The sequence below is a fragment of the Triturus cristatus genome, chromosome 3_1, assembly GCF_964204655.1.
Source record: "Triturus cristatus chromosome 3_1, aTriCri1.1, whole genome shotgun sequence".
In the NCBI taxonomy this organism is placed as follows: Eukaryota; Metazoa; Chordata; class Amphibia; order Caudata; family Salamandridae; genus Triturus; species Triturus cristatus.
Genome location: NC_140583.1, coordinates 354415978 through 354443643, shown reverse-complemented (window position 1 = coordinate 354443643; position 27666 = coordinate 354415978). Strand labels below are relative to the sequence as shown.

Genomic DNA, 27666 nt, shown 5'->3' with positions numbered 1-27666 from the left:
GCAATCGAGGCCAGAAATCTCAAGTTCTTGAAGGCAACAATGGCCTTAGTCTATTTCACCGAGAGACTTGGAAAGAGATCTCCTCAAGAAATCCTGGAAATCTTCCATCCAAAGTGCATCTCCACCGCCACCTATGGTGCGGGCATATGGGGGTACGCCCAAGTAGACTCCATCCAAAAAACTGAAAACAGCTTCCTGAGATACTTATTATCACTTCCTAAATCTTCATCCACCTATTCCTGCCATCAAGAACTCGGGTTGCCATACATTACTGATCTCATCCGATTGCAACCGATCTTGTTGTGGCACCGTATTTGGACCTCAGAAAAGCTGTTTTTAACCCAAGCAATCAAGGACTGCCAAAAATTGGAACATTCTCCAAAAATCCCTTGGATACACTATCTTCAGAAATTTTTAGTCGACATGGGCCATCCTAATTTCTACTCTGCTCCCCAAGACATGCTAAGGACCCCTCAAACTACTTAAGGCCGGATGCCTAAAACATCTTGACGATCTTCGTTTGGCAGTCGAAGCCAACAAATCTTCTGTTCAGCACTCTTTGTTAATACAAACCTCTTACAAAATCGAGCCCTACCTAACTCTAAACCTGACAATTTACGATGTTTTTTTACTCACCAGATTTAGATTTAATAATTTTCATCGACTTATCACCTTTCCCAATACTAATGACTGGTCAAGGGAGCTATCCACCTGCCCATGTGATGACATTTCCTCACAGTCCCTACTACACGTTACTTTTTTTTGTGAATATTTTTCTGAACCCAGGAAACGGTGGCTGAAACCTCTCCTGCTACAAATGTCCTTACGTGAATGCCGTCCTGCCCTGCTGGCATTTCACATGATGGACTCTCCTGCAATATGTTTTAACATTGCAACGTTTTTAAAATTTTGCATAAGGCATCGAACAAATCTTTAATCATAACATTTTGTTCTTACGATTGCCAGTTGTATTTTAACAAATTCTTTAAAAAAAATTGTCATAATCCTTCTGCATTTGTCACGTTTTGCTACCTTCGTGCCTAATTGAATTTCATACTGAAAGAGCAGTTCCACATGAAATTATCAGCTCATCAAAAAAACCTGAATGTTATATTTGATATTGACGATTTTAATTAACCTCTTCAGTGCCCATGACGAGACTATCTCGTCATGAACCCCACCCACTAGTGCAACGCCCGGCACAGGAGGAGGGAAGGGCGTGGCACTGAAGGGGTTAACCATGTTGTATTTGTACTTTGCTTTTATGGATGTGCTCTGCTTTCCGAATAAAGCTTTTATTGAATTGAATATGCGCAGTGCGACAACATAACATGTACCCAGCTGCCTACAAAGATGTGGCAACCAGGTATGTCGAGCACCGGCAAAGGCAGGTGTTAGACCTGGCTTTTTCAGAGGTTTTTGCTTTTTGGCCTCCTGTTTCTGACCTGTTTCTGTTGGTTTTAGGACTCTGGGCTCTTTACCACTGCTGATCAGGGCTAAAATGCACATGCTCCCCATATAAATTGTGTTTATGGATTGTTGTTTCCATGATTGGCTTATTTGACTTACTACTAAGTCCCGAGTACAATGCACTGTGTGTGCCCAGGGCCTGTTAGTCAATTGCTGCTAGTAGGTCTGCAGTACTGATTGTGCCACCCATGCAAGTAGCCTTCTAAAAGGGTCTCAGACCTGCCACTGCAGTGTCCGCGCGCAATTTCTACTGCCATGTCAGCCTGGCAAGTGCTCCCACTTGCCAGGTCCTAACCTTCCCTTTTCTTACATGTAAGACACCCCTAAGATAGGTCCAAAAAATGTCACAACGATGAAGGTCCCGCACTTGTGCGCACAGGGAATAATTTCAATTGCTTTTTATATATGGAATATCAATAATGTTCTACACTATTAGTGCTCACTTAACAAATGGTCATCGTTAAACCATTTGAAAAATTACAAACACTTCACACAAATAAGGAGCACTCAATTCAAAACAATATTTCCAAACACCAATTTTTTGGATTCCTACATAAGCATCATTTATTCTTAGATGTCATCTTCCCTCCCAACAAGAAAGATGTCTAATATATCACATATAAATGTCCTCTGTATATTTGAGGTACTTCCTCCAATTGCATATAGAACTGGTTGTTTTAAGATGATTTGTCAAAAAAGTTATTTTTCCATCCTTAGCGGTTCCAATCCTTTTTATATATTCCCATCAATCCATCAAGGAAAATTGCTTCACTTCCTTTTTATGATGATTTATCATTGAGATTCTTTTTAATCCATCAAATGATCATTCCATCCTTTTATATTTCAGTCCTTTTATATTCATATCAATCTATCAAGGAACAAATGCTTCAATTCCTTATTTCACACAATCTCAACAGCCGACGCGTTTCGACCCCTAAGATAGGCCCAAGGTACCCTTGAGGGCAGGGTGCAGTGTATGTGAAAGGTAGGACACGTACTGGTGTGTGTGACATGTCCTGATGGTGAAATAGTGTATTTTGTTTTTCACTATGGAAAGGCTATATGCACCGTTGGACAAAATGGGGGTTTATTTATACCATTTTGTAAGTATAACTTCTCGTTGGGACCAGGTAGGAAGATGGAGTTTAGTATGCCTGAACTCAAAATATAACAAGCATTGGCATAGCCAATAGGTCTCACCTTTGGGGCCTTACAGAGTTAGAAACCAATAGTGTATTGTTAGCATCTGCAAATTAAGAAGAAAATGATGGATTACGTGGCAAATCGATAATTATGTGGAAATCGTCAAATTTCTAGTTGCCCTAGCTTACCCCCTGACGAGACCAAATAACTTTGCCAGTACAGTTTAGTACATGCCCTTTAAATAACAGGCGTTGGCATAGCCAATAGGCCTCGTTTTTGGGACCTTATAAGTATTTAGTTATGCAGCACAATATCCTTGGTGCAACAACACCAACTGTTGCATGGCTAAACACTTACAAGGTCCCAAAGGCGAGACCTATTGGCTATGCCAATGCTTGTTTCTTTAAATCACTCCACTGCCAATAAAAAAAAAAAATTAAAAACATTGTTGTTCACCACCCCGATAGCTCTGACTTTCACAAATGCGAGATGATAGCATTGCAAATGCTTGTTATTTAATCTGCTCCGACCAACACTGGGAGGATAATAACAAAAAAAATAATTATGCATGTCGATGTGTGCCGCTGTGAGGTTCCTTGCATGTTATATTACCTTGTGATGCGGCTTATTCCCAAAATTCAGTTTTTTTGCCTTTGCAATTTTGATGCGCTTAAATTAAAATATTTCTTAAAGAAATATTCCAAAATAATAATGCAGCAGATAAGTCGCAGATAAGTTGAGGACTGTAATCCGACAAAGAGTAGTGTTAGGGCTCTGCAAGGGTCATTAACAATGTGGAATAAAGCAGCCTCCATAATGCTTCCTGGTCTGCTCATACATTTGAGGGTTTAAGTATAGGTGTTTAGTTTATGTGGTACCTTTGCAAGAAAGTGCCAAAACCATCCTTCAGGCAATCGGGAAAGAAACCTTAAGGGAGACACCAATTAACTTGCTTCCTCCAATAGGCTTGCCTTGCGTGATAGCAGTAGGGGTCAGGTCTGGACATAAAGATCATTTCTGGAATTATTATTTTTCGTAAATAGTAAACTAATTCACAGCACTAAATGTAGGCAGGGGAAGAACGGTATAATTTTGTTAAAGCATCTCTGAAGGTTCAATAAAAAAAAAAAAAACAATAACAATTACAATAGTGTCAGCATGTTTTTTGTTGTTGTTTTTTTTTACTGTCCTATTAGCTTGTTTTGAGTTGCTGCCATGAAAATTTTGATGGAGAAAAGTTCCATCCTGAGTTTGTGTATTTCGCATGCAGGGCGCAGCTTCGCTGCTTGAATGTAACCAATGAACAAGTAACAAAGCTTGTAAAAGCACTGCTTGAGCGCATATTTGTGTGCTTTTTAATTCCTAATTCACTCTAAATGAAGTAAGAGCTTTAACAATGCATCCTTCCATACAACAGGGTAGGTTGTCCCTTCCTTTGCTTGGGTTACTCTGTGACCACTACCCGAAGCTACTGTAGACACCATCATAGGTCACAAGGATTGAACTTTGTGCGCTTTGATTACTGGTGGATCAGAGTAATGTTCTTTGTGGAAGCCTCAAGCCTTGTACGTGGCTTGCCATGAGTTAATCTCTGTTTAATACTTCATCTGCTTGTATGTCGATCTTCTTTCTGTCTTTTATGTGAAGACACTTGAAATACAAGTTTCAGTTTTCACTGTAGCAGCGTTTAACCACGACGCCCACAAAACAAAAGCACGCCCTTCTTACCGCTAGAATTCTTGGCTAATAAAAGAATCGGACAAGAAAAGAAAAAAAGGTTAAATGGGAGGCGAATTCAAACAGCAGAGAGATGTTTCCCAAATGTACAGCTGCAGGAAGCACTGTTTATTCACGGGTCCGTTTATTGTTTTTTAAAGATTTTTATATAACGCGTACTAGACCAGTATCAGAGCACTTTACATGAGCACCAGTTTTGTTATAGATGGATTACAATTCCCAGAGGAGGCCGCATTCAAAGTGCTTTAGGTCGGGGCCTCGTGAGCTGCTGTGCGTCGACAATGATTAGAGTACTGGTAGAAAATAGACAAAATATTGTATGGCACACAACATATGGAAAGCGCAACACAGACAATTGTGCAAACCGATCGATGGAAATCCCAGAACTGTATAAAAATGTTGGTCAAATTAAGAAAGCACTTCAGGACTGTTCTTTGGTTAAAGGCGCTGTACAAATGGTAATAGCTTTACAAAACATAACAACATAATATAACAGAGTCTGACATTTCCAAGACCCCTTGGCGCTGTCTGAAAAGGATTCTAGTCGCTGTCTCTCTGACCTGTTAGACGGTTCAAAAAGGCAAATCTGAAGTAGCGCAGCAGCCGTGTTCTAAAGAGTCCTTGCTGACGCTGTCCTTGCTCACTCATGAAAGAGAGCAAGAAAAAAAAGCGCGCGCGCCTCGTGCTGAAAGTTAAAAAAAACAAGCATCAAAGAAAGGAATGGTCTTGAGAGAGAGGGGGAGGAGTAACAGGAGCTGTTTTCAAGCACACTCATGCTTGTGGCACCATCCGCCTTACGGGAGCGAGCAACAGCCAATTAGCATGCGTGCCGCTGCTCGCTCCCACAAGGGGGATGCAACCACAAGCACGAGTATGTGCTTCCAAAAAGAGCAGAGCAACGGCTAAAGGTCCTCCTACGCAGCGCATACGCGCTGCGTAGGCGAGACCTAAAATGCATCTTTTAGTAAAGATGATTTTTATATTGTGTGTGTGAAAATTCCACTTTTAGAAAGTGGGTATTTTCTTGCTTGGCCATCCTGGGTGCCGCTTCTGGTTTGTGAATTGACTGTCTGGCTTTGGAGTGACAGGGTGTAGGAAAGTAGGATCTGCTTCTTATGGTTACTCTCACTTTTTGCTAAATGTGATACTGTTTTTGAATAGTCTGACTGGGATCCTACTAATTAGGACCCCAGTTTATCTGCTTTCTTCCTAAACTGTTATGCTATGTACTTTGGTACACACCAGATTGGATACTGGGGTACCCTTGTCAGTCCCTAGTATATGGTACACATGCACCCAGGGCATAGGTACCCCAGAGGCCTCCCATGGACTGAAGCATGCATTATGCCACCCATAAGAGGCCATGCAAAATGGAACTACAGGTCTGCCATTGCAGCCTGTGTAAGATGGTGCATGCACCACTTACTTTAGATATTAGTTCACTATATCTAAGAGTCACTGCACTAAAAACATATAAGTCACCCCTATAGCAGGCTTTAACAATTCTAAAGGCAGGGTGCTCGGTTCTAAGTGAGAGGGGATCCTAGCACGAGCTGGACACACCTGCAGCCTCCAGAGTCCATTTTCCCAGGTTGTCAGTGATACAGCCATATACGACATATAGAGTGGCATTATGCGACAGCGTACTGAACTAAAGTGACTGAATCAAACCCTATCGTGTTTGGTGTCAAACATGTTGGAATAATATCCCCACACTGGTAACCAGTGTGATGCTTCCACCCCTCAGAAGCGAGCTTCATTGGGTCCCTGGTGTTCCCGGTACCAGCCTTCTAGTCCTGAACAGCACAGAATGGTTGCTGCCGACCAGAGACACATTTCTGCCCTCCTGCTGCTGAGCCAAGCTCGAGCAGGAGAAGGGTGAACAATAGGCATCCTGTCACAGGGAGGTGGGGGCACCTCCCAGACGGGATTTAGTGTCTTAGGCCTGGGTGGGTGCACTTGACAGCAACGGAAAGTCTGCACACGGGGCACATTTGGTGTCCCTGTGCATAGTCCAGTTAAAACCTGTTCTGGGAGCCGTTGGCTCCCACTCTGGCGCGAAGCTGGACAAAGGACATGGGAGTAACCTCCCCACTGTCCAGACCCTTCCCTGGGAGGGTCCCCTGAATCCAACCCTCTCCCATGGGTACAAAAGGGCTTACCTGGCTGTAGGACCCTAGATTCGACGTGGACAAGATTCTGAACCAGAAACCATTGACCTTCGACCGTCTGGACTCTCTGGTCTTCGTTTGGGCCCGACTTAGTCTCCCTCTCAGTCCAAAGCATTGTCTGTGCTAGTGCACCATACAGGCTCAGTGCAGGACCTGTGGGGCATCAAGGACAACCGAAGATATGTCCCTTGGGGTGAAGGAGTCACTCCCCTGCATCTGCAGGCACCACATCACGACTGACCGGTCTGCTGCTCCTGAGCTCCTACGGACTCCGAAGGCTCCAGCAACACAGGAGGTGGGTCCCTACGTCCTTCGAGGTCCAAGCTGCCCTCTTACCAAGCTTGAGGCCAGAATCCCTCATGGGGGCTGCAATACCCGTACCCACGTTCATTTGCAAGTGCATATGCTTGTTGGTGTTTCCTGAGAAAGTGCATTGGGCTCAGAGTAGCCCCAACCTCTGGCACCATTTCCTACCAAGAACTCCAGCCTCCTCGCACCATGTGCTCTGTGGGCTGCTGTTTGGTGAAATCGCTCGAGGTCCTTTTGCAACTCCTGTGCCTCCGGCCTGTGAGTCCACTTGAGGGTCAGCTTTGCTTTTCTTGGGCTCTCCTGGTTGCCCCAGGCCTGCCTTGACTCCCCTTGCTTTGGTTAGCCTCCTGGACCTTGCTGGCCCGAACCATATCCTTCTTTGACTTTCTGTATGCGTTCCTGTGGCCAAGGCGTGTTGGAGCTCCCGCCGGACACCGATCCCTCAGCACTTGACATCCTTCGTGGGACAGCTCTATCCGGCTCCTGGTCGTGCTAGACGTCTCCTGGTCCCCTTGGCTACTGAGTCAAGAACCCCCTCAACGCACCTGAAGCACCCGACATCGGTGGGCATTCGTCTACCGAGCCCCTGGTCACACCTGAGTCACCCAGACTATGTCCCCTCTGCTTTCAGGTTCTCTTCGACGAGAATCCACCTTTGGATTCCGACGGACACTTTCCTTCCTTCCAGCAGTGGCTCTTCTTCGAAGTCCTCCATTGAGGCGGCGGCGGTTTCCGACACCACTTCAGACCTATGCACCTGGCTCCCCTGGGATAGGTAACTCTGGTACTACGGTATCCACGGCTGTGCTGGCTCTCCAACCTCCTTACTTCCATGGGGTTTCTTCGCAGTCCACTGGGAAAGGTCCTTAAACTCTAACACTTGAACTGCGACATTCCCATAGAATTGTACGGAGCATGCGGTTGTGTTCCCACACTGCACTCGTCCTCCGTGGGGTCCCTACTTACCTTGGGTGGTTCCTTGGGGTCCCAGTGATTCTACGTCCTCTAGACACTGTCATGACTCGAGTTGTGGTTCTTATACTGCTTTTTTAGTATATGGTTTAGTACCCCTGGGGCACACTGTGTATTAGTGCTATTTACTGTAATTTTTGTGCTTAAGTATTGTGTGCTTTGTGAGTATCTTCGTGTAGAAGATACTGTGTTGCATTAGAGAGTGTTATATTAATAAAAACATTTTTATAACTACTGTGTGGTTCTCCCTTCATTTAATCAATACTATAAGATTGCATTCTGGTAAAGCAAGCCGCTGAACATTCCTTCAAGACTAAGCCTGAAGGCTGCTCTCCAAAGCTACCATTTGGATAGCTTTCTAAGGTTATGTTTGACCTTAAATCACCATAAGGGTTGTTTGGACTGGTGCAAGGTGCCCACTTTAATTAGTGGACAGCATATACCAGGCCAACTTCTCACACAGGGGTTGGGGATGTGCATTCTCTAATACAGCCACTGGGGGGTTGAGGTGTGTCCTGCCTTTTCTGAATGAGTCAGGGATGGGCTGAATAGACCTGGGCTGCATTCAGAGTAGTGGGAGGAGATTTCCCTGCACCTGAATAGGCCTGGTCTGGTCTGCCCTGCACTATGTTGTCTCCACCTCCTGCCAGGTAGCTGGGCCAGTGAGGACACAACTGGTTTGGACTGAGCACAGAGCGCCTCTGTCACAAGAGCACAAAGAGAAATTGAGTATAAATATTACCAGGGATGTGGAATTCCTACAGCCCGACGCCCAGGACATATTGTTTGGGGTCAAGGGCAACAAGTTTTTATGTGTATTTTGTCCTTGGGACAAGTAGGCCCAACCCCCTGCAGCACAAACCCTTTGGCTGCCAGTTTGCAGTACCACATTATGTATCAGGGAAGGGCACTGTTTGCAGTTAAGGTAATATTTTTGCCCATATGTTAATACTGTTCAAACTCGTAATTATGGTTCAATATTTTAAAGCCTTTATTATTAGGGTGAGCACTCTAAGTAAATGTTGTAAGCTCCCACTGCACTACTGACAGTGGTTCCATTATAAAAATGTGTACAAATGTTTTCAAAGTTTAGCAATATGAGGATATGTAGAATGCTCTCTGATTTAATGCAAATATTGCAGAAGCTTGAAAGCAAGATTGAGGATTCTTTGCTTTCAAAATAAATTGTTCATAAAAAAATGAAAGCAGGAAAAACAAGCATTTGCAATGCAATAGGTCTCGCATTTACCAGAGTTTATGCTATTGGCATTATAAATGACAATGCCAATAGCTTCAACTCGTGTAAATGCAGGACCTATCGCATTGCAAACTGAGGACGGTGCGGCTTCAAGGACACCGCGCTTGGTTTCTTTTTTTTTTTTTGTTTTTTTTTTAACTTTAACACTGATTGCGGTGTCTTTGAAACGGGCGCCGCTCTCAGTGGTAAAGTTAAAAAAAAAAAAAAAAAAAGAAACCGAGCGCGGTGTCCTTAAAGCGGCGCTGCGCTGAGTTGTAAAGTAAAAAAATATATATATATACAAACGGAGCACGGTGTTCTTAAAGCGGGCGCCGCGCTCAGTTTTAAAATAAAAAAATAAATAAACAGAGCGCAGTTTCCCTGAAGGGGGCACCGCGCTAACTCTGAAAGTTAAAAATAAAAAATGTAAACGGAGCACCGTGTCCCGAAAGTCAAAGTTGTGCTCAATATGAAAGTTATACAAATTTAAAATGATCGCGGTGTCCCTAAAGCGGGCGACACGCGCATTATGCAAATACCCCAAAAAGCAGCCGCCATTGTCTCCATCAGAGAAAAGAACAACAAAAATAGTGCTCACTTACTAGATAAAGCAGTCCGTGTAACATGCCAAGTAAAAGGTCCAGTCCTTATAGGCGGTAACGATTGGCGACAAGGCGATAACAAGGAGGCACTAAAAGTCTCATAATGAATCGGAAGCCAGCATTTTCCAAGGACAATGACACCAGCCAATGAAAAATATGGGAGGAGAGTGGGCTAGGCTTCCACAGCACAGAGCGAGCAGCTCATGCTTGCTGCCGCTAGGCTCGACCTAAAAACCTTTTGCTAAACTACTTTAAAATTTCAGGTACCATTTCTTTGCAGCATCGTTTAGTAAAATGGGTTGATGTTTGCTAGTATTTCCCCAAAATATTTATAATGGAAGCTCAGTGTAACCAGTCTCAATAAGGTTATGGGAAACAAAAACAAACCAGCATTGGCAAAGGCAGAAGGTCTGAAATTGGTGGTCAGCTTTTTAGTTTTGTCAATGTGTGAATTGTTTTGGCATGTTTTGTAAAACCTTATTGGTGTGGGAACTGCTGGGCCCTCACCATTATAACTAACATTGGCAAAAGCCAAAATAGTTTTTGGTCTCAAAAATCAAACGCTGTCACAGTAGTTACTGGCACTGAACAAAACTACTTTGTGTGCCCATATGCTCCTTGGGAAAGAGCAAAATGCTGTCAACTCACAGTGAAGCCAGACAATACAGAGGGAGATTGACAGAATTTTAATAAACGCAAAAGGTCATGGTCAACGCCAGACCAAATTAGGGGCTCAATTATTAAATAAAGTTTCAAAAGTGCACCCATGGTATATGTCCTTGCATTAAGTGCAGTTATACAGCTTTTGTGAATTCCCAAGAATTCACAGAAGTAGGACAAGAAATAGTACTCCTAGAATATATTTGTAGACTGCATTTTAGCATGAGCAAATATGCATGTGTAGATTTGCTCACGTGAAAATCTGAGTGTTTGCAAGTTCACTTTGCCTCCATGCACTTTTTTCCGAACTCTGGAAGAAAGTTTACATCTACCATTGACAGGAGTACATTTCCAACTTTTCTCAGTATGGGAAAAGATTAGAGAAGAGTTGTTGAAAACCTTTAAACATGCAAGTTAATAGGTTTGCACAGATGCAAAAGGGCATTCTAACCCTGGAACTATTGCTTACCACTACCTTCAGCCCCAGTATGTAGGTCTGTGGAAACTTGGCAATATAAGGGGATTGCAAGTATTCAAACACTACTATGGTATGAACCCTGGCATAGTCAGAGATGCTATATCAGATCTCCTATATAATGAGATTGCTGCCAAAATTTGTTGCCGCACTACATGGCACCAAAATGACAAGTGGATTTTTCTACAGAACTAGTAGCTTTATGAAGTAACCTGCCCCATGGACAAGTAGATATTTTATTAAATTCCACCACACCCCTATATTCGGGCCCAGGACTTTAGAATACTTCTGGACTCAAGAGGAACCTCTGCCGAGGAGAAAAGCTGGGAAAACTGGAGAAGTACTGCCCCTTTGCTGAGTGGGGTTGGCCTGCAGTGGCTGTTTCTGCCAAGGAGAGGTCCAACACTTGGCTGTGTATCCTGCTTAAAGATCATCTCCAAGGGCTCAGTGTAGAGCTCGCCTCCTGTTCTGAAGTCTCAGGGACACAAAGATTTCATTCCCTTTGTCCTCCTGCACCTGGACCTGCTGTTTCAGCTGCCTCAGAGGGAAATAGCAACACAGACGCCGGCGAGCGACACCGCGACCTGCAACAAAGCTGTGGGCACCGCTCATGAAGTGCACGACACACCTCCCGACTTAAATCACAGCCTGGCGCTTGCCGACGCTGCACCGTCCCGACTCTGATGCAGGTACCAAGGCTGCTGCCTCTGAGCTAAGGGCACCACTCGTGACGCACTGCCCGAGTCGCACTGCAGGCCCGACCTCACTGATGCTAGTACTTCATTGCAGGGCCGATACCTGACGTGGATTACCTCCCTAATCCATCGACCCCGCATCGTTGTAAGGAACCGACACCTCGACACCATGTCGCTGCCTCCCCAGCAACAGTAAGGAACAGCCGCCTCCCCTCCCCTGCATCGCAGTCAGGAACCAACGCCTCCCCTCCCCTGTGGTAGTAAGGAACCGACGCCGCCCGGCATCAACAAAGATCACCTTCCCGACGCCGTGCACCATCATCGTTTTCATCTTTTACAAATGTACTGTTCTTTGGGGTCTGTTTGACTCCGGGCCCAACGCCGCGCACCTAGCGGTCGGGGCTGGTCTTTGGGATTTTCAGCTGTCACTACATCGTAGTAGCCCTAGGTGGAGCTATTTGTTTCTACAAGCTTTATTTTTGTGAATAACCTATTTTTGATGATATCTTGATATAAGTATGATGGGTCTTTGTCGTTTTGGGCTTGTCTTGTTTAGATAAAGATTTCCTATTTTTCTAAACTGGTGTGGTGTCCATTTGTAGTGTTTTCACTGTTACTGTATGTGTGTATACATGCTTTACACACTACCTCCGAGATAAGCCTGTCTGCTCATGCCAAGCTCCCAAGGGGGTGAGCAGGGGTTGTCTAAGGGCGGAACTCCCTTACCCTGACTAGAAGCACGGTTCCCTACTTGGACAAAGGTGCAAACCATTGTCAACTAGAGACCCCCATTTCTAACAGCAGGGCATACAAAGAGGGCATGAGACAGTTGTCCTAGAAGCCTCACGTGGGGCGAACCATAGATTCAGATGCCACCCATTTAAAAGTCATTATATACTAAGTTTCATAAATTCCTTGGCTATCAGGCCCTTACTGAAATAGCTATGTCACACTGCTCCTAGTTCCCGTGTGTGAAAGAAAGTGCACTGGTCAACATGTTTCGCGCCGTCGTCTGGTCTCTAATGGATCCCCTCGCGCTTCGTCAGGACCAAGAAAGTGAAATGTTGTAAATAGTGTAAGGAAGAGAGTGAGATACTCTTAGTTCCTAAAGTACCTCTTAGTCAGGTTTTGTAATGCGAATTACGCAATGGGGGACATAAAATAGTATGTCCCAGCCTCGTACCCCTAGAGAGAAGGAAAATTGCCCCCTCGCGAGTCCAGCCGGCGGTGGTGGTAGTCTGTAGGTCCACCCTCCTTCAAGCCGTAGGGACCCGATGACGGCACGAAACATGTTGACCAGTGCACTTTCTTTCCCACACGGGCACTAGGAGCAGCGGAGTAATACCCCGTCCTCTATGCCAGTGGTTCCCAAACTTTTCACTCCTGAGGACCCCCATTGAGTCACTACTGGCAGCCGGGGACCCCCTGGCAATTTGTATGATTTAAATGTCAAACATTAAAACTGTAATTCGAAGAAGAAAAAAAAAACACACGCGTGTACATCAAACAAAGACTAGACTTAAATTACTATAGATTTTAGTATTTTTATATTAAAATATTTGCAAAACGTGCAGCAAGTGAGTCTGACCACTACAAAGGGGGCATTAGAGGCCTCTCCCCCAAGAAAATTTGGGGGAAATGGTGCATTTTACAACACATTTGTCATTATATATTGAATTGAAATAATGACCTTACTATGCACCAGCATAAAACAATCTTTTGCCAATCTTCATTGATTCCCTCACTACTACCCTCCAACAGTGCCTCTCAACTCTCCAAAGCCCCACTATCACATGTATTTAATTTGTTTTATAGCACCTCTCATACCACTGTAGGGTGTCAGAGCACTTTACATCACACACATACAGAGACAATGAATCGTTATACGTCTGTAAATCAGTGACTAGAAAATGTTACATAAGGCAAAGGGAACTACAAGGTGTAGGATTCCCAAGTCATCCATACTGGTAGGCATTTTTTAAGAGTGCTTGGTCTGGAGAGCACAAACTCAGGATTCAGAACATAACACAGGGGTTAGCATTGACTTTAATAAGAAGGATTTATTTTTACCCAAACAAACCTTTTTAGCAGCATCGGGTTAATGAAAGACTGGGAAAAAGCATAACTTACTAACTTGTACCATGCAGTTTGCGTGCAGCTCTTTGATGTCAGTTCATAGCTCACTGTGCTAAATGCGATTGGAACTTGTGAACTGCATAATAACAAAAGAGTCTCTGTGGCAAAAACAGGAACTAATAACTGAGCTATGCACAAAACAAAATACTGTTCTTTTTTAAATGCATGGTAGACATTTTTTGCAGCAGGCATATTAACCTTCTGGGCTGCCTGAGATGACTCAAAGCTGCCACTGGACAAACCCCCTATCTCTCTGCAGCAGGTACATTAATCACTGGAGTTATCTTCACCCTTTTATTGCTGCCCAAAAGCTGCTGTTTATACAAGGAACTTTGCATTGCTTTTAAAACTGCTGCCTGCGGACCCCCTGGGAATGTGTCATGGACCCCTGGGGGTCTGTGGACCCCAGTTTGGGAACCACTGCTCTATGCCATCCATTAATAGAGGACTCCTTATGGCCCTGTTCTGTTACTTTTAACTCTACCCCTGGACCGACGAATAAAGTTATCCCCACGGTTCCGAAGGGTTATTTTAAGACACTATCACACACACCACCATCACCCTTCCTTTCCCTAGGCCATCACACCCACATGCACAACTGCGGCATTCACACAAAAAGATCTCCGATAAAGAGCCCTCTTGCGGGGCCTGTGGGGGACTGCAGTGCCACCCACACGAGGAGCAACGCCCGATGATGAAGCATGATACTCGCAAGGGTGTGTGAGGACACTAATATCCAATAGGAGAGATTCCCCAGGGTAGAACACACAATCTCCAGAGACTCTATCTTATCTCCCTATCTCAGCGACCTAGTCTGTCTCTGACACTCCCCTTTTCCTTAAGGAACAGTTACCACAGTGTGACATATCGATATTTCTTGGGAGTATTGGTACTGGACCTATTTTCTTCTTAACCCACTCCCAGTCCCCCCCTCTCTCTTATGTTTGATTGTTCCTTACTGAATAGCCCCTATCAGACACACCTATTGTTTTTTACTTTGTGATATCCTTCTTTTTCCTGCTGCCCTTCTCTGTAATGTGTACATAATAGAAAACTCAGTGGATATGCTAAAGTGATCTGCACATCGTTATTTGTACATTAATAAAGTTTTCCAAACAGTATAGATTCTAACAGTAGTATTGGGTGCTGAAAACGAAGCTAAATACTCATCCACTAAAAGTATTAAACATATCTTTGCGACTATGAATAATCCAAAGATTTAAATCCACACCACAACAATCTAATAATACCACAAATTATCCACTTCATTGAGTCATATTCACGAATTGTAAAGTTCACATGAAGATGTAAATCATTATCCGATCTTCATAGGGATGTTGTATTAAATGTTTATTTGCCAAGTACGTATCCAATTTCAAACCGCAGCCGACGCGCGTTTCGCCCGCAGGGCTTTTTCAAGGCTGCATACATATAAAGAAGAAAAGAAAACATACAGTCTACTTGACTCAATAGGTAAATATGCTTAGGAGCATCACAATCTCACCAAGCCATATGTAAATAAGGAAGAAAAACGAGATTGTGCTGAAACACCCGTGGTAAGGACAAAAGTAAAAGACTTCAATCCAGATATTGCCACCACCCAAGACAATCCCGTGCCAGATGGAGTAAAAGATCAAAATAATGAGTGAAGGGTGACAGACTCAATGAAGTGGATAATTTGTGGTATTATTAGATTGTTGTGGTGTGCTGCGTTGCCTATCTAGTGGATTTAGCCCTTCTCTGTAATGTCTGTTGAATTCATTATCTTATCCCATTTTGTCACGGTTGTGCAGTGCTACGTTGCTTATGTAACTAGGCTTTTGCTATATAAATATTATGCATACAAATTCACCCATCTTCTTCCAACAGAAATTCCATTACAAGAACCTCCTCCTAGGCGAGCATGATGTTCCACTTACCTGCATTGAACAAATTGTTGTAGGTAAGTACTAATTATTATTCAAGAAGTTGGATGCGTAATTTGCTTTACATATGAACCACTTACGGTTTTGCCTAGACTGGACATTTAAGTTGGCAGCTGTACGAAGGGGAAACAAAGTATTAAACCACACCTGAAGCATTATTCAAAAGAAACCGTTCTTTGTCCTCAGGTTAAAATGCTGAACAGGGATAAGACTTACTTTGAATGTCCTGTGCTTTACTATTTTCTTCCAATTAGGTTGTTTTGCCTTTTTCCTTATTAGCTTAAGTCTTTATACCATATTGTTTTATGATAAACTATGACTTTTGTATGTGAAATTCATTATTATTGCATAGAGAGCAAATGTCTTGCATTTCACCAAGTTTGACGTTGCAAAGATATGCTCTGAGCATAGAGATTGTGCTTCAGGCCTGCCCTCTTCAGCCATTGATTTAAGGCACACATTGGATGAATCTAGAGGAGTGTACCATTTTTAGTCTTCGGGTGCAGTGAGTGGTTTCTGACGACCTCAAACCCCCCTAGATTTTTTGATTTGAGGCCATATGATTTTTGAATTTCTGCCGTTAGTGATTCTAGCAGAGTATTCATCACTACAAGCTCTGCTAAAATGATTTTGAGTGCTAACAGCCAGTGAGACCTTTTAGAATAAGGAATGTTGCTGTTTAACTGGAGGTAGAGGGTCTTTGCTGGTTAGTCATGAACATGTCCTGGCTGAGCAAGCGGGATCACCCAACATGTATCTGCGCATTGATGGCAGTCACAAATGGGTCCCTTAATAGATTGTTTCTGACATGCACATGCCTTCTAATTTTATTGCGAGAAAGCAAAAGAGACACAAATGATGGAAGGAATGCAGACCATATCAAACATTCACATCTAGTCAATAGAGCTGGGTTAAATCTACTGTTCTTTTGCCAAACATGCCACCCTAGTTAAGACACTGCCAGCTGCAAATCAGTCTTGACCCTGCTAGTCATAGGAACAGTGCATTTGTCACCCCGAGTGGGACGGGAATGCCCAGACGTGCGTCCTGTGCTCTCCATGCCACTGGAGTCAAGCTTGCCTAGCTGATGAGGGGGTAATACCCCAAAACTGGTCTCCGGATGCTTGATTCCGGTCCAGGGAGGTCCTGGCCTGGCAGTTTGGGCTGGACACTTCCCATGGGGAGCAGAGTCAAGATTGATTTGCAGATGGCTGGGTTTAAACTGGAATGGCATGGGGAGCAAGCAAAACAATGACGGATTTAGCCCCAGATCTCTGTACTGGGGTTAATGTTTGGCATTCTGTCCTTCAATTTTTCTTTTTTGTATTCTAATTTAATTGGGCATCTAAATAGAAACGTTATGTTCAAACACAGTTGCTTCTTGGCACTTTAGGAAAATACAACCATAAAATCTAAAAGCGGCTGGGGAAAAAAGGCCAGAAGATACTTTATTATTAAAAAGTAATGTTTTCGTCTGATGTTTAAAGCAGAGTAGATTTGTTGATCGGCACTTTGCGCGATAGTGCTGGGCCCTGATACACATACCATCTAGCCTCATTGCAAGCGATGCCCAGGAGAATAATTATTATTAATCATTTGTAAAGCGCGACAGCTACCTCCAACGGAGGTGTCCCGGCGCTAGCATCCAAAAGAGGGGGGGGGGGGGAAGGACGGTAGAGAGATCGAGGCGCTAGAAGGGAGACGAGAGGTCAAACAGCCAAGTTTTGAGGGCCTTTCTAAATGGCAGTTCCGCTTTGATCTGTCGCAAGGGGTTAGGCATCATATTCCACAGCGTAGCCGTTTTTACTGCAAAGGCTCTCCCTCCTATCCTTGCTTTCCTAAAGCGTGGAATGGCTAAGAGGTTCAGGTTGCTGGATCGTAGAGTTCTGGCATTCTGATATTTTTGGAGCCTCTGTCTCAGATAGCGGGGGCCAACCTCTCTGAGCGCTTTGTGGGCTAGGAACAAAGCCTTAAACATCACTCTTTTTTTTACTGGCAGCCAGTGTAGGCTTTGCAGATGGGGAGTAATGTGATACCTTAGTGGCACATTTCTAATCACTCTAGCAGCAGCATTTTGAATTCTTTGAAGTCTCTTCAAAAGATAGTCAGGGAGACCAATGAAAAGGCTGTTGGCGTTATCTAACTGGGAGGTGATAAGCGCATGAACCACCATCTTTCTGCATTCCATAGGAAGGAGATGAAGACACCTGCGTAGTGCCTTCAATTTCCAAAAACATTGCGAGGATATATAGGCTATTTGAGCCTTGCCTGTTAGTTGGGTATCCATTCTAAAACCCAGGTTCCTTGCTGAATTGACCGGAATTGGTGGGGGGTTAAGTTCTGATGGCCACCAGAGCTCGGATTGAGGAGGGATCGGCTGATTAAAAAACAATGTCTCGGTCTTGTCTGTATTTAATTTCAGGCAGTTATCGGTCATCCAAGAGGAAATATCACGGAGACACTGCCTGAACTTAGTGAAAGCATTCTCATTTTGCTCTTTGAAAGAGAAGATAAGTTGGGTGTCGTCAGCGTATGAAACAACACGTATACCCAAGCCTTCAACAATGGATGCAAGGGGGGGCCAGATATACATTGAACAGGGAAGGACTCAGGGCGGATCCCTGAGGGACCCCCTGCAATAGTGTCTTAGAGCTCGACACGTGCGGGTGAAGGAAAACTTGTTGGGATCTATCTCCCAAAAACGACTTGAACCAGCGTAAGACGGTCCCTGTCACACCTAGTGAGTGGAGCCTATTGAGCAGAATCTTATGGGAGACCGTGTCGAAGGCTGCCGACAGATCAAGCAGTACCAGCATGGCACAGCTTCCATTATCCATTGTCTCCCGAATTGATTCTGTCACCTCCAGCAGTGCCGTCTCAGTGCTATAGCCCGCCCTAAAACCTGATTGAGAGTCATGTAGGCAGCTATTGGATTCGAGAAAGTTTGACAGCTGCCTTTGGACCTCCTTTTCCAGAATCTTTGCGGGAGCGGGGAGTAGGGAGATAGGCCTAAAATTCTTCAATTCCGTGGGATCAGAGTCTTCTTTTTTTAGAATAGGTCGGACAAAGGCTTTCTTCCATTCTGTAGGGAAAATTCCTGTGTCGAGAGAGGTGTTCCAGACATTGTTCAATGTGTTGTTCACTGCAGGGGCTAGGAGTTTGAGAATTCTAGCCGGGCAGGGATCAGAGGGGCATCCAGACTTGACTTTCATAAGATCCCTCAGGGAAGCGTCCTTTTCATACCGATGGAAATCAGACCATTTACCTGAATGACCAGTCAGGGGCCTCTCCTGCTCATCCGTAATCAGGAAGGCAGAGTAAATGGCCGCAATTTTGTCATGAAAAAAAGAGGCTAGTTCCTCACACAGCGGAGGGGTTGACGGAATGATACTTTTAAGGGGATGTATGACGTTACAACGCACACTTTTACAACGCATGCACTTACAACGCATTTTTTACAACGCATAATCCATTACAACGCATGACACTACAACGCATTTTTAAAAAATACCTTTACAACGCATTTCCATTACAACGCATACTACCTTTACAACGCATACCATTACAACGCATAATATTAAATTACATTTAAGGTAAGTATTAGATAGTATAGGGGTAAAAGTTACTTTTCTAACTCCAGGGGGTGCAACAGTAGGGTAAGTGTTGGATAGTATAGGGGTAAAAATTAATATTCTAACTCCAGGGGGTGCAACAGTAGGGTAAGTGTTGAATAGTATAGGGGTAAAAATGACTATTCTAACTCCAGGGGGTGCAAAAGTAGGGTACGTGTTGGATAGTATAGGGGTAAAAATTACTATTCTAACTCCAGGGGGTGCAACAGTAGGGTAAGTGTTGGATAGTATAGGGGTAAAAATTACTATTCTAACTCCAGGGGGTGCATCAGTAGGGTAAGTGTTGGATAGTATAGGGGTAAAAATTACTATTCTAACTCCAGGGGGTGCAACAGTAGGGTAAGTGTTGGATAGTGTAGTGTAATATTATGCGTTGTAATGGTATGCGTTGTAATGGTAGTATGCGTTGTAATGGAATGCGTTGTAAAGGTAGTTTTTAAAAATGCGTAGTAGTGTCATGCGTTGTAGTGTCATGCGTTGTAATGTCATGCGTTGTAATGTCATGCGTTGTAATGGATTATGCGTTGTAAAAAATGCGTTGTAAAGGTAGCGCGTTGTAAAAGTTGCGTTGTAAAGGTTGTTCCCCCTTTTAAGGGGTTGAGGTTTCAGAAAACTCTCTACTATCTTGAATATCTCCCTAGGGGAGTTCTCTGCCTCCATAATTTGTTTGGCAAAAAAATCTTTCATGGTTTTACGCTTGAGGGTATGGAATTTTCTCAGTGCTTCCTTATAGGTCTCCTTAGCTGAGATTTCATATTTTTTTCTCCAAATGCGTTCCAGTTTTTTTACAATGACTTTTTGCCGTTTGGAGTTCGGTGTTAAACCACGGCGCTGAAGGCTTGCTCCTAGCTACTTTACAGGATCTGATCGGAGCAATCTTGTCTAGGGCAGAGGTCAGCCATGTATTGAAAAGGGAGGAGTCTCTGTTGGGGTTACCGGAAGGAATGGGCGTGGTATTAGCTAATTCATTTCTCATTGCGTCAAGAGTAACTTTCCTCCAGTTTCTTCTTTTTTCTACCGTGGGTCCATAGTATTTAGCAGGGCATAATAATCCCAGCTTAAATGTGATTAGCATGTGGTCTGACCAGGTTACTGGTAGCGGTTTTTCCACACTGATGGCCCTGTCATTAGAGAAAATGAGATCTAGTGTGTGTCCCGCTGAGTGGGTGGGGGAATGCACTAATTGCACAAGATTTAAACTTTTAAATAATCAGTTTGCTAGCACATCCAGTAGGAACGGCGTGGTGCCGGTGCCATTTCCTTCCACCTGGCGGGAATAGTGGCGGCTGCCCATCGCCTCAACGTGGCAGTAATGCCCGAATCACAAAGGTCCACCTCCATACTAAGCGTGTGAATTGCATGAACACCGGCACGAGCGCGAGTGTTGGGATTCAACAAGGATCTCCCCCCAGTAACAAACACAAATTTTCGAGGAGCAGTTAGACAGCGGCCATCTTGAGACGCTACTCTGTTATCTAGAGGGCCATACTCCTGGAGGGGTCTGTGGTATATCTTATCCTCGCAAAAACAAGCTTTACCAAACTTGAGTGGCTACTATGGGTAGAACGGACACGAAACAAACCAAAATACCCTTTAAGCCGCGCAAGGCGTCTAAGACTGGCTCCGCCGACCATGGGGACTCGGACACAGCGGACAGCCAGGAAGAAGTCTGTAAGGCACTATTGCTTAGCATAAAACACAGTTTGACATCCATTGGCACGAAAATAGACTCCATGAATGCACGACTGGACTCTGTAGTGCACAAGCTTGAATAAACATGACCACCGGCTATAGGAAGCGGAAACCAGAGTTTCAGATCTAGAGGACGAAGCCACGGAGACCAGGGAGCGGGTCCTACACATGGACAAACTTCTCAAGATCATTGCTGACAAAAACGAGGAGTTCGAGGCCCGTTCCTGGCGGAACAATGTTCGCATTCTGGGCCTGGCAGAGACAACCAATATGGGCCGCATGGAGGACTTCATCGAAAATCTGCTGGTCGACCTGTTTGGGAGGGAATCTTAATCTGCTCATCTGACGATAGAGAGAGCTCACAGGTCCCCGACTGTGCGCCCACCTCCAGGGGCTCCCCAACGCCCAGTTATAGTTCAATTTGTAAACTATCGGGATGCAGTTCTGCGCCTAGCCCGAGAGAAGAAGCAAGTCCACTATGAGAACACCACCCTGGTCTTCTATCCGGACTTTATGCAAAATGTACAAGAGGCGAGACGCAAATATGCTGTAGCAAAAAAGAAACTGCAGGCACAAGACATCTCATACGCGATGCTATACCCAGTGAAGCTGCAAATCACTCACTGAGGAAAACAGCATTATTTCTAAAACCCACTGCAAGCGGAGGACTACCTGAAATGGTACCGCCGGATGTCTCCCCAGAGACTGATGCTTGTTCACGCTCCAGGTCCCACTCTCCAACATCGGCTCTGGGCTGATACTTCGTTTATCTCCTAATTGCTCACACAGTTTGTGCCATTAAGACCCCTGATGACAGCTGAAACTAGACGCTAACCAGAGACCTATTGTTTAAGACGTGATCCTGCTCCAGCACCCGCCTGGACACTTACCCTCTTCCCACGTACGCTGTCAGTCTGACACAGACTTGGTGGCAAGTGGGTGCGACAGTGGAGGGGAGGTGGCATGTCGTAGGCCCCTAGTGTTTCCTAAGAGTGGGTGTTTCCCCATAGTATTATTTCTAAGCTTTATTGTTAAGTTTGTTTCTAATTTGAGTTAGATCGGGGAGGGTACTAATGCCCGACCAGTTGGGGAGGTTGGTGGTTCTTGCCTTGCAACATCTGTCCAACCTTCACATCACAGGAGTACTAACAATAAACCTAGCGACGGTAACATGACAGATAACCCAGATACCAATACCAAGATACTAGTCCTATCATGGAACGTCCGGGATTTGAATAACCCACGGAAGAAGAGGCAAGTCATAGGATATCTAGAGAGGCACCACATTAGTATAGCTCTACAACAGGAAACTCAACTTGACCCCGCAGCCCAGCCCCTATTTGCTGCTAGATGGGCCCCCCACTGATGTTTTTCGTCCTACTCCACGTACTCCAGGGGGGTGGTCATCCTCATTAGACGTGGGGTGCCCGTCATGCTGGGAGGGACTGAGGATTCTCAAGGGCGGTACTGTTTAATATGGGGTTGGCTAGCCTCACAAGATGTCACAATAGCGAACTATTATGGTCCTAATGTAGACGAACCACAGACCCTCTCTATGCTATATGAGTAAGATTCAGACCCTCGGTTCCACATATCTGATATGGGGGGGAGACTTTAATACGACCATGTGCCCGCAGATGGACAGATCCCAAACTACTACACTACATTATACGGCTTTTCACAGAATACTTGTAGACCTGGTCACCACTATCTCCTGGATACGTGGCGCTACAAGCACCCTACACAAAAAAGGCACACACCACTCTGCAGTCCATTCCACATGGTCCAGACTTGATTACATAGTTGTCTCATTGGGCATGACACATTGGGTAGAAACAGTCACCCACCTCGCACGTACATATTCGAACCACTCGCCCGTCAAATTAGTGTTAACACCTACAGTGGATCAGGCCCCATACGCCCGATGGCGGCTTAATCCAGCTCATCTCCTAGACACGGTCTTCAGGACGGAGCTTGAGCAAGAAATCCAAAAGTTTTTTGCACGCAATGTTGAGTCCGTACCTAGTCTCACCACGGTATGGGAAGCCTTTATGGTCACGGTCAGGGGATGGTGTATTTCCAAGGGTGGGGGGATCCTTAAAGACATTCGAAGGGAGCTCAACCGACTGGAAAATATCAAATCGCTGGAGAGGCATCTAACTACTACACGAGAGGGAGAGGAGACCCTGTTCAAATAGCGTGACAAATTGACAGAGTACATAGACGCAGCGGACCGTGAATGTAAATTTAGGGCGAAGTACCATGTAGCGAGGGTGTATGGGGAAGGAGACCGCACGAGGAGGCTTCTGGCAAATTTAGTCCGCCCACCCAAATTCTCTAACTACATAGCTGAGATTCAAGACTCTGAGGGAGTGATGCACAGAAACCTCCCAGATCAACTGCACACGTTTGTGGAGTTCTACAAAGCATTATACACTTCACAAAGGGGGCAACCACTTGAACTTTAAAAGTACTTTGAGGACACTGCCTTGGCATGGCTTGCAAATACCCAACGGGAATTCCTGAGTGCCGAAATTGGGTTAGACGAAATTACTGAGGCTATCATGAAGATGAAATCAGGGTGAGCGCCAGGGTCGGATGGCCTCTCCGTAGAATTTTACAAGACCTATGTGGAGCAACTAGCACCTATATTGAAGGAGGTCTGTTACGAAGCCAGAGTAGAGGGTTTTACTCCTGAGAACCATGCGAGAAGCTCAGATAGGCTCCCTACTCAAACCGGATAAGCCCCCATAACACTGCGAGTCTTATTGTCCCCTCTCGCTGATTAATTGTGACACAAAGATACTAGCGAAAGTACTCTCCAACCGCCTAAAGCTTCTTATGGAAAGGTTGGTCCTGCCGGATCAATCAGGATTCATCCCTAACCGTGCTACAGCTCATAACCTCAGAACGTTATTGGCTGTCCTCCAAGACATAGACCCCAATAGCTTGGCAGTTGCGGTGTTTCTTGATGCCACTAACGCATTTGATTCGGTGTAGTGGGACTATCTACTAAGCACGTTACGATATATGGGAATGGGCACTGGCGTATCCCTCTAGGCAACTTATAATATCACTTTATACAGATGATCTAACACTACGTCAAAAATCCTCAAGATAATCTAAACCCTGTATTGCGGAAAATAACCAGGTTTGGTGCCATCTATGGTATCCAGATTAGTTGGGCCAAATCAGCAGTATTCCCATTAACAGAATCGACTAAGCTGTACCAACTAGACAATCCCTTAGTCTGGAAATGTAACAGAGTTAAATATCTGGGAACCCACATTTCCAGGGATAAAGAAGAATTGATGCGCAATAACTACGGTGCCACAATAGACAAAGTGATAGATGCCATTACCCTGTGGCTCACTCTGCCCCTCTCGATGGCTGGGCGCATATCATTAGTTAAGATGGTCCTCCTACCCACATTTCTTTACCTCTTTTATTAATATTTCGTACAATCCAGGGAGGTTCTTTTTTAAGACGTTAACAATGCAAGTAACCCAATTGATTGGGGGGGGGGGGGGGGACAGGCGAGACTTAGCCTAACCACACTAATGCTGCCCTATGCCCAAGAGGGGTACGACATCCCTAATTTTGAATACTATTATTATTGCGCACAGGCACTCTTTGCCGCGTACTGCTTCCATCCTCCCCCCTATATGCCACATTTGGCGGTAGAAGATGGCTATATGGCCCCTGTTCCGCCCTTGGGATACCTGTTCACGTCAGGTGGGGACAAGATACGTGACCCGTCCACAGTTGACTGCACCATTACGGTCTGGAGAAAGATCGTAGCTAAACTAGAAGCCCCAATGTTGTATTACCCTAAAATGCCCCTGATACGCCACCCAGCATGGAGAGTTGCCTATGCTGCCTGATGTTAGAGCAACTAAAATACACAGTTTGGGGTGATCTCTATACTGGGGGGACTTTTCGGACTACGGAGCAGTTTTTCGGCACACATGACCCCGCTACCATGGATCTCTTCATGTAGACGAGACTCGGAGCGTGAAAGCTGCCACCTCCACATACCCCTAGAACCACCCACATTACTGCCGCTACATGTGCTTTTGTAGACGGTCCCTCCTAGACGCGTCATCTCGCTACTGTACAAGCACACACAAAAAGCAACCCTGTCATACATCCCCAAAGCCCGGATGGAATGGGATAAGGACCTAGAGACACCCCTGACAGACGAACAGTGGGAATTCAGCTGCAAGCAAACGGAGGCTCTCACTACTAGTAGTCGGCTGAGACTTATTAATTATATGTTCGTGCACAGACTGTATTATACACCTGCTAAACTCCACAAAATTAAACAATGAGAGGATGACCGGTGTGTGAGATGTGGCAGTGAAGGGGCAGACTTCTATCACTTAGCATGGCAGTGTCATCGGATACAAGACTACTGGGCACAAGTATTCGAGGGAATGTCATGCATGTTGGACATACAGATACAGCCGGCCCCATTGATACCATTGCTGAGTTGCACCCAGGATATTGTTACAAAACATAAAAAGTTCCTAGCACTGGGTTTCCTCATAGCAAAACGTAGAGTTGCCTGCAAGTGGGGAAGGGGGCGAGCTCCCAAATTTAAAGACTGGATTCAGGTCTTGACCACATGGCAGGAACAATCATTGTGTTACGCTGAATTGCTCCCACTAAAGTCTCAACCAAAAGATATCTGGGGCCCCCTGACTATGTACCTCCTCTCCCAGAGAGCTGATGCAATCACGGAACAGGAAGAACTATAATGGACGGTGCTGTTATGAGGGGAGAAGGAGTAGATCCGCTGTGGGAAGTACAGATTTTTAACAAAATGTTAGGAATCATAGCTGGTTTTGCCCCTCTTCAAATAGAAGTAGGACTTTGGTACTGGGTGATACATTTTTATGATATGTAATAAGGGTTGGAATGCACAAAATGTTATGTTGTACAATACTACAAGATGAGGGGGCAAGATGGGGTGGGGCATTTTGTTGGGAGTTTAACTGCTGCTCCGATGGGGGTTATTTGATACACACTGTAACAGGTTTGATTGCACAATAGCAATTGTATGCTGTAAGGTTTGAAAACGTAATAAAGATTTCCCCCCAAAAATAAAAATAGTCCAAAGGAGCTACTCCCTCCCCTTCGAGACTACCCCTCCAGCCATGCCACCCCAGTACGACCGCATTTCGTGGGATCACTGTGCACTTCTCCAACTGGAAGTTGTGGCCCTCTTGGCCAAGGGGGCCATCGAGCGCGTTCCTGCGCCAGAAGTAGGTCATGGTTGTTATTCCCACTACTTTCTGGTGCCCAAGAAGGACAAGGGCCTGCTTCCTATCTTAGGCCTCCGGAACGTCAATCGTTTCCTCTGGAAGGAGACGTTTAAGATGTTAACTCTGGCTCAGGTCTTGTCTGCCCTCGACCCTGGAGACTGAATGGTAGCGTTGGATCTGCAGGACGCATATTTCCATATTCCCGTCCTGCTGGCGTTACCTGCGGTTTACGGTAGGCCACGAGCACTTGCAGTTTACCGTGCTCCCCTTTGGCCTTACCAGTGTCCCTCGGGTGTTCACGAAAGTGATGGCAGTGGTCGCAGCTCATCTGCGCAGATCAGGGGTTCAGTTTTCCCCTATCTCGACGACTGGCTGTTGAAGGCGGGATCGCCCCAGGCAGTCGTCTCTCACCTCTACCGCTGACCTCCTGCATTTGCTGGGGTTCTCCATCAATGGGCCGAAGTCGTACCTGATTCCCTTTCAGAAGCTCCTCTTCATCGGAGCGGTTCTGGATACAACTCTCTTTCGGGTCTATCCTCCCGATCGGCGAGTCCAGGATATTCAGGCTCTGATTCCGATCTTCTGGCCTCTATCCTGGGTTTCGGTCAGGCTGACCCTGAGGCTGCTGGCCCTCATGGCCTCCTGCATCCTGCTGGTTGATCCTGCTGGTTGATCATGCCAGATGGCATATGCGGGCTCTGCAGTGCGACTTGAGGTTCCAGTGGGCGCAGCACTAGGGGAACCTGTCCGAGACCATCCAGATCTCGGAGGGCACTGCAAGATAGTTGCAGTGGTGGCTCACAAACCGGCATTGGGTCAATGGCAGATCCGTCTCTGTTCCCCAACCGGAGCACACAGTGGTGACTGATGCGTCCCTTCTGGGATTGGGAGGTCACATGGCAGAAGCGGAGATCAGAGGCCTCTGGTCTCCGGCGGAGTCCCGGCTCCATTCAACCTTCTGGAGCTTCGGGTGATCCGACTTGCATTGAAGGCATTCCTTCCCTCTGTCCGGGGAAGAGTAGTGCAGGTGTTCACAGACAACACCACCGCCATGTGATACTGCAACAAACAGGGCGGGTGGGATTGTGGACCCTATGTCAGGAGGCTCAGCGCCTCTGGACATGGCTGGAACATCAGGGCATTTCCCTGGTGGTTCAACACCTGGCAGGTTCCCTGAACGCCAGGGCGGACGAACTCAGGTGCATGATGGATCATGAATGGCGTCTTCACTCTGACGTGGCGCAAGGTCTCTTTCAACAGTGGGGAGAACCTTGGTTGGATCTATTCGCCACCGAAGAGAACGCGTAATGTCAGCAGTTCTGCACGTTGGAATTTCCAAGGCGGTACTCGCTAGACAACGCTTTTTGTCGCGAGTGGAGTTGCGGTCTGTTGTACGCCTTTCCACCTATACCACTTCTACCCAGAATTCTGAAGAAGATCAGGCGCGACCGGGCCAAAGTCATTCTTGTTGCTCCGGACTGGGCTTGGAGAGTATGGTATCCCGAGCTACTCAGTATGACCATCGATTCCCCTGATCCGTTTG

The 27666-nt window shown here is 45.5% G+C and overlaps 1 protein-coding gene across 1 annotated transcript in view; it reads left to right on the top strand.

Moving 5' to 3' along the window:
* Positions 1 to 27666, top strand: part of MTMR10 (myotubularin related protein 10) — a 436359-nt gene that overhangs the window by 187352 nt on the left and 221341 nt on the right. Inside the window, exon 4 of the mRNA XM_085644093.1 lies at positions 15477 to 15549. Within this exon, the coding sequence (XP_085500219.1) occupies positions 15477 to 15549 (73 nt within the window). The remainder of the gene's footprint in view (positions 1 to 15476; positions 15550 to 27666) is intronic.